The sequence below is a fragment of the Diadema setosum genome, chromosome 11 (genome assembly GCF_964275005.1).
Source record: "Diadema setosum chromosome 11, eeDiaSeto1, whole genome shotgun sequence".
NCBI lineage: Eukaryota > Metazoa > Echinodermata > Echinoidea > Diadematoida > Diadematidae > Diadema > Diadema setosum.
This window is the reverse complement of record NC_092695.1, coordinates 27,062,146-27,070,865: the sequence shown is the minus strand read 5'-3', so window position 1 is coordinate 27,070,865 and position 8,720 is coordinate 27,062,146. Positions and strand designations below refer to the sequence as shown.

General features: G+C 36.8%; 1 protein-coding gene across 1 annotated transcript in view; it reads right to left on the bottom strand.

The window, feature by feature from the left end:
• Positions 1-403: 403 nt before the first annotated feature.
• The window catches only part of LOC140234760 (dolichyl-phosphate beta-glucosyltransferase-like), a 41,378-nt gene continuing 33,061 nt past the window's right edge, over positions 404-8,720 (bottom strand). The window contains exons 7-9 of the mRNA XM_072314798.1: positions 5,310-5,461; positions 3,825-3,910; positions 404-1,567 (exon numbers count right to left, since the gene is read on the bottom strand). Of these exons, the coding sequence (XP_072170899.1) occupies positions 1,452-1,567; positions 3,825-3,910; positions 5,310-5,461 (354 nt within the window). The 3' untranslated portion in view covers positions 404-1,451. The remainder of the gene's footprint in view (positions 1,568-3,824; positions 3,911-5,309; positions 5,462-8,720) is intronic.

Here is an 8,720-nt window from a genome sequence, read left to right as displayed (position 1 = left end):
TGTACAGACAGATATGCATTTGCAATAGTCACATTTCAAATCCGTGATTTGGAGGTCATATTTTCATCTGCAGATGAGACTTGTGTCTCCGGCAAGAGGTATTGCAAGAATGTGAACTCGAAGAAAGACAAATCCCAAAGCAAAAGATACAATCAGGCATGGCCTTTACTGGCAAAGAATCCAACAAGTCCTATGCGAGGATAAGTTTAATAGAAATTTACAGACATTACAACATGTGTCACCTGGTGAATATTGGAGTCAAGGTCATGAAATCATATTCACAGCTTGTCATTGCCAGGAGTGGAAGACATTTTATTAAATAAAGAAAACAAAAAAAAAGAAGAAAAAGAAAAAGAAGCATAACTAAAATTACTTACGAAGAAAAAAGAATCACTTAACGTATCAACAAACCAACTGAACGACAAACCTTAAGTTATATCTGACTTTGAAACTGAGAGCCTGGGTGATTGAATATTTTACCAGTAATTTGATATCTGAATGGAATCTCAAGAATGATGGGGTGTTTTCAAATGATGGACGGCTTCCTACATTGTATGATAAATTGAGGGACATGTTTTGTAATTCTGAGTATTTTGATTAGTGGCTTTTATTCAGAGACCAGTAATACCATACTCAAAGTTATTCAGCATACCTGATATTCATACAAAACTCATGTCATGCCTTGAATTATTTCTCTATGTATCATATTTTGAACATGATTCCTTTGGTTAAATTCATCAGATCAAACAGATCACATCTGTTTTCTGTCCATGATAATTCACTATCACAGGTATATTCACATTACGCTCAGCTGTGATCAAAACTTTAGCATTTATGAGATGGACCACAGGGATCCAACACTTGTTTATACAGCAACTTAATATTCCGAGGTACACTGTAATAGATGTCATGATATTTCATCGTTAAGGAACCACAAAGCGATGTGATAGTGGCATTACTACTACAATTTTTGTCAACTTGTTTAGAATTACTCCACAGACCAAATCACAAGTTACCACATGGTTTCTCCTTACTACAAAACAGGCGGCAAGAATCTCATCCTGACATGTGACCTCAAAACTTCACACTAAGTAATCCCATTCAATACTGTCAGACCTAGCTACACTTTATTTCTTACTTCTACTACAGACCTGTTATCAATTCTCATTACTTTCAGCTCATGTGACATTACCATGGTAACAAAAACACACTCTATACATACATCACATTCCATACGATGATCATAATGAAGAACTCTATCAATTTTTTGCAGATAACAGAATTATAACCTTTCTTTTTTTCAAATATCTGAAATATACACTCTTTTTCTTCTTTTTTTAAATCCTTTTTCATTCTCACAATAACATGATACTAACTGTCCTTTCTGATGTAACTGAAAAAAAAATAATTGATTTCTGCAAAAACTAGGTTATTACTTGTGAGTTGATCTCCTATTCCACCTTCAGTTTGGGGTCAATTTTCCAAAATCTGAAGAGGTATCGCAGTCGTATAAGAATGAGATCACGACCCATCTGTGCCCAGCTGAAAAATGGAATCATCTTGGTACCTACAAGATAGAAATTGAAAAGGGAGGGGGAGGGTGAGGGAGGCAAAGCAGAAAGAGAGAGAGAGAAATTTCATTAAATAAAGAAAATGAAAAAGAAATATAACTAAAATAAGGAAAAAGAATTACTTAATTCATCAATGAATTTAGTCATTCAATAATCAAGAATTATTTAATTCATCATTGATGAGAGGGAGAGAAGTTTTGTGCCAATGAGTGAGGGTGGGGATGAAGAAGTACATTTTTGATCAGTCATCCTTTGTTATTGTTTTTATTTGTATGTTAAAGGTAAAATATGAGCATGGCATGAATTGTATAAAATACTGTAAAACAAGAAACATATCGCAGTATGAAACTTTCACTAATTGCTGACTATGATGGTGCAGAGCATTATTGTGTTATTCAATGCACTGTATAGACAAAAACTTTTGTATGCATTTTACTTATTCGAATCTTGGCTCCTTGCAAAATTCACAGAAGTTTTATGAGCATGAAAATTTCTGGTTTACTTTCACTAATCTTGGCTCCTCACGAAATTCGCAAAAGTTTCGTTCGCATGAACATTTCCGGCTTTACAGTATCAGGGTGAACAGATAAGAAGCAAGAGAGCATGCATTCTTACATTTTTGATATAAATTAAGAAACAGATATGAAATCACTTTATCTCTGGCATAACATCCCTCTTCAATAGTCAAGATAAAAGATGATGCATAATCTTAGGGGAAAAAATGGCTAAACAAGCATTTCTGTTGTCTTGTTTTTGTTCCTTTAAAGAAAAGGAAACCTGCTAAATATGGTACAGGGCTGGCTGTTGCCATTAATCATGTTATGGCAAATTCAAGTGACACTCCACGAAGTGACTCCACGTGTTGCTTCCGGTGTGTCTGTGGTAGCCTGACCTACTTTGCCTGTACTGATACCTGCCTCCTGACTCCAAATTATAATCACCTGTCTACCTGTGAGTGTAGATTATACCTAACAGCTCAAGGACAGAAAAAATATATAAATATATATGGTCTCAATGCTACCCATCCCCCTCAGCCCCCTTCCCATCCCTGGCCTCTACAAAAGAAAATTAAAACAACAACAAAACCATCCATGCCATATTTGTGAAAAGTCCAGGTGAGGGGGGCTGCTTTAAGTGTAGGATGAGTTGGTCATAATTTAACAGCTCCATACGGCAAGATAAAAGTACATATTTCATATGATGTATACACCCTATATTTTGCAAGGTTTTTATTTTCACAAATTTTGGGAGTCAGGTGCTTTTCATAAATTTGACACGCAAATTTTTTTTACTCTGATTTCAACATGAATGGGCAGTGCACACATACATTTTGCCATTCATAACTGTACTCAATGATCGTCAATTCAATCACTCATGAAATTGTCGGGAAGTCCCGATTCGTGAACAATTAGACTCGCTACATGTATGCCATATACAGTATACAGTCCAACCTCAGTTCTCTCTGGTCCTGTCAGGGACCAGCAACCATCTTGATACTGTATACACCAAATATTTTGGGAGGTTTTTATTTTTACAGGAATTTAGCGAGTCCAGTGCTATTCGCAAATTTAAAGACACACAAAAATCAAGACATGAATGTGATGTGCATGCATACATTTCTCTGTGCAGTCCTGTACTCCACAATCGCCAATTTAACCACTCATGAAATTGTCTGGAAGTTCCGATTTTCAGAAACTTACACTTGTTAAATATGGCATATACAGTAAGTGAAATGGCTAGATGTGGGAGATATGCTAGAAAACAACTCTTTCTGGCAAGTTGTGTCAAGGGCATACACAAGGCACTGTCAATCTATTATTACCAGGATGACTTTATATATTTGCGTGTTTCATGATCCAAATAATATAGAAATATAATGAAATATGATTAATAGATACTGTAATCCTTCTTGTGTGTCTGTGCTTTTATAGAATTTGGAAAGTTAATCAAATATGGGCATTCATTCCCCCCCCCCACTCCCTCCCCTCCTCCTCTCATTATCCCTTTCTCTCCTATATCCCCGACGAGATCACTTTCATTCACGAGGATGGCTACAAGTGTTCTTGTTTGGGTTTCTTTTCAAAACTTACTCATTGCAGGGGGCACGTCATCAAGCATTTTGTCAATGATTTTCACTGGAAAAAATTTGCTCTCAGCCAATCAGATGCAAGGATTTCAGTAGCTTGACAGTTCTCAGTGACTGATAAGTTTAATGAAATGCTGCCCAGGGGACATGTGTGGCAAGTGTCATACCTTCAATTTCTTCCCAGTTGACGGCTACTTCTGATATGGCTATGCCAAGGGACTGGGCGATGTAAAGCATCTCCACATCAAAGGCCCTGTAATGAGATGAAACAGGAATCATAAAACATAAAACAGAGCGAAATGGAAGTCGCAGGTCTCTAAACTTCACGATGATGCGCAAATAAGACTCATTTCCTGAAAAAAATATATCAACAACTACTCAGTAGACATAAAGTGCATTACACCGTTTGAAATGCATGGAGTATGAATACATGGATGGACATGCTTTTAGCTACAATTGTAGGTCCTCACGGGAAAACATCCATAAACTTGAATTCACTAGCAAACTAGCCATCACGTCATCGCGAAATTTTGAGGCAGAATTATAGTCATAATCAAAATTGGCACCTCTGATTTCTACTGCAAATCTCATATTAGAGAAAGATTGGACAGAACTGCTTAGATTTATTGACACTGCAGAAAGATTAAAAGGAATTTAGAGGAAAGAATACTAAATTGAGAACAAACAGAAATTTACATCTTCTTACATGTGTTACCAATTTAAGAATACATTGTAAGTTGCAATGCTAGCAATGGGACAGCTTTTGAAAATTTTGCTTAACAATTACATATGACCAACACAGGGCTCAATTGAGAAAAAGTATGTTTACTTTATCCATATTATAAGTGAAAATGTTCACGCATTGCACAAAATGAAATTAAGGTGAAAATAAAAGTGCACAAATTATTGTGCTTGTTATGTATAATTACTATTTCTATATTGATTCTGTAGAACTAAGAACATGCAACATTAATCTTACCTGGCCAAGAGTGAAATATCACTCATACAAAAATATCCACTCTTACAGTACTCTTCATCGTGGAACACTAGCAATAATAATATACATGTATAACTAGTAAAATTGAATAATGAAGGGACACAGCATCAAACCAAAGAATCAGGGATTCTAAGATTTGATGGGTTGAAGAATTATTGAGATCATGGAGAAGGTTAGGAAGCATGCTGGGCCACAGTGGCTGATGGGAAATCTTTGGAGAAGGAAGGACCAATTAACATGGGGAAGAGACTAAACAGAAAACAGCAAAACCAAAAACCTGCCAATGGTGTCATGGTCGCTTTTGCAAAATTACAACCACATGCAAAATTTGTGATTGAGCGAGTGTTAAACAAAACACACACACACACACACACATGATGATGTATGGTATGGCACAGAATTAAAAATATTGAATAAAACTGGATAGGGGCAAACTGTCAAGAATCTTGAGCTATTTTGGGCCTCCATATCTTTGAAAACAATAGGAACCTATCCCATAATCACATAAATAAACACAGATAGACATAACAGACCAATTGTTAAAAAAGTTAATACGTCATAATAAAAGTTATGATTTCTTTAGGCGCCTGAAAGACATCCACAACCCCTAAAGCTTTGAGCAGGAAACTTTTCATCCTTGCTCTTGTTCACTTACCACCTCTCCACGTGCATGTTGGGAAATACGACACGGGCTGCTTCCCTGGACAGCAGCTTGAAGCCGCACTGCGTATCTCGGATGCCTCTCACACAGAGAAACCAGACCAGGAAATGGAAGCCGTACATCAGCAGGGTCCTAAAGAAGGAACGCTGCACACATACAAAAAGATAGAAAAGAAAAATGCAATAAGGAGATAAAAAATTACATATTTATTTACAATGGTGAACATAATGCCCAATCATATCAAACCAAAAATGCAATTCTTCATACTGTAATCACTACACAGAAATGATTATGAACATGATGGTAGTACAAAGTCTTTTAAGGTGTCCTTTCTGAAAAGACAATGCCGTGATTAATTTTTTACTAGCAGTACCCGTGGAAATCCACGGGTCTGAGGGTTTTATTTTTTTTCTCATAGATACGATTTTGCACATTTTTATTGATGAAATAATTTTTTTTCTCATTCTTTCGTTACTTGTGCTCGATCTCTTCTACCCATGACCATCACCCCCCCCCACCACACACACACATTTCCACCACCGCAGAACAAAAAAACAAAAACAAAAAAACAAACAAACAAACAAACAAAAAACAAAACAAAACCCCAAAACAAACATTCAGGGAAAAATTATCAAAAACGCTTATGAGATTCTCCGGAAGTTCTGCCCACAGATTCTTCCCGTCGGAATGGGGAGATGACTTTGATATTAATTATACCCCCTGCTCTTGCATCCATGCAGGCACCCGAGGGAATCCACGGCTGGTCTCAGGGCCTATCATTTTTTTTTTCATTCCTATTTCTTTTCCCACGTTAATGGAGAAAAATATATTATTTTTGATCGTCTTCAGTTGCTCCCTCCTTTTTGTTTTTAATCACCAAAACTTGGTTTGATAGATCATAGAACCATCCGTTTATCTGCTTCAGACTATACATCATCATTATTATCATATTATTATTCTCATTAGGCCCCTATTGTTATATTGCTATTATAATTATTATTGTTATTTGTGGAGGGGGATCAAAGCCATTAGGTTTTATAAGTATTATACACCCGTGGGAATCCACGGGTCTCAGGGCTTCGTATTTTTCCTTTAATATTTCTTCAACCACGTCATGAGAGAAGAAATACACAAAGAATATTTTCGTCTTCATTTGCTCCCTCATTTCTGTTTTCATAATCAAAACTTGGTTTGATGGATCTAGAACCACCCGTTTATCTCATTGATACTGTTCATTGTTTTTATGCTTATCATAATAAATAACATTATCATTATTATTATCATCATCATTATTAATGTTATTGTTATTTTGTGGGAGGGGAGATCTTAGTCATTCGGTTTTATTATTATTTTATATTATTCATTGACATGGGGATGAATCAAGGGAATTAAGGAAAAAAGTTAATCGGTCAAGGATAGTGAATATCTTTTTTCCGTCATGTCAAGGTTTCTCTACGACTGATAGACGTTTCAAATAGCTTCATTATCATTGCTATTTAAATTTAAACATCAAAACAATCCAGTACCTGTTTGTGTCTCTTCCGCCCACTCTTAAGTTATGGATCATAGCACCCCCTCCCCATTCATTTGCATTGGCCTATTGTATTATTATCATTATTTCAGTGTATTATTGTTATTGTTATTATCATTATTATTATTACTAACATTATTATTATTATTTAGGGGAGAGGAGAGAATAGAGTCATAATATAGGGATGATCAACCAAGGGAGGCGGAAATGTTAAGAATTGTAAAAATCTGTTTCCCCCATTTTTCTGCTCTTGATAAAAAGCATTTCTGAAGACAGCCCTGCGCAAACTGTCAAAAAATGCTTCACTGCACTATCTTACGTAATCTTGTGCTGGGTAGGACTACTTCATATGTAGACCCCTATTGTGCTGAGAGAAATTAAATATTTTCGTCTTCGTTTGCTCTATTCTTTTTGTTTTTATCACCAAACCTTGGTTTGATGGATCATAGAACCACCCATTTATCTGCTTCAGATTGTACATTTATTATCATAATCATTAATGTCCTTCTTCTGCTTCAGACTGTACATTTTCATCATTATTATCATCATTATTGTTATTATTAGTATTATAACTATCACTATTATTATTATTATTATTATTATTATTATTATTAATATTATTATTATATTATCATTATAATCATCATTGTTATATTTGGGGAGGGGGAGATCATAGTCATTAGGTTTAATAAGTAGGCACCCGTGGGAATCCATGGGTCTCAGGGCCTCGTATTTTTTCTTTAATATTCCTTTTCCAACGTAATGGGAGAAAGAAGAATATTTTTGTCGTCATTTGCTCCCTCTTTTTTATTTTTATCACCAAAACTTGGTTTGATGCACCATAGAACCACACATCTGATGTCCACTTGTAACTTCAAAAATTGGCGGTCAGCAAAGCGAGGGTTTCCCCCGCGTCCGCTCGTCTTATGAATATTCATATTTACAGCAGCCATAGTAAACGAATGAACAGCGGCGCGTGTACTCTGATATGGAAGGGTACGATCGGCAAGGACAAAATTTAAGTGGATATTTAGCCGTCCTGAACAGTCTGAGTACAATGATACCCGACTTGAGAGTACATTAAATGACGTACCTGAGCTGCAGTATCCTGCAGTTGTGCAAAATACAATAAAATAACAGCATTCGTTGTTTTCATTTGGGCACGCCAATGGCGAACGTCGCTGTACGTAAATGCCCTTGTACTAACAATGACCGCGCCGTGTATTGATATACCATAATGAGTGTCCATATCACGCCCACGCAGATAGTGTTTCGTGTAACCATCGTCAATACATACACAGGCGCAGGCCACACACTGGCATACCGTACCCGAGAGTGCATTGTGTGTGTGCGTGCGTGTCCGCCGGAATATGACAGAGATTTCGCTGCACGCCATCATCTTTTTGACTTTAGTATCCCCACTGTCTCTGCAAGCTAAAAGATGGACGATCGAGAAAGCAGGAGTCCAGCGCAGGATCGGTGAATATTTAAACGCTCAGCTCTGACGTCACGCACAAACATGCATTATGCATCTATCTAATTAATTTTTCTTTTTCGTCTTCGATGTCGACACGGAGGAGGAACGGGGACGAAACCCGCGCCATTCGATGCAGGATACTCTCCCGCGGCCGACGGCACCGGTCGCAGCTGCTCGGAGCCGACGGCTCGGGAGGAGATAGACAATCCAGCAACGCCGGAATAAAACAGGAAATACATAAGGCCGCGACAACAACAACAACTTCGCGTATTATATATATAGAAACCTAAATATATGTACAGGCTTATGTATATATACATAAAATATATATAAACACACACATACTTTAAAAGTGGAAATTTTTGCAGTGTTGAAATTTTCGCGCATTTCGCGCAAC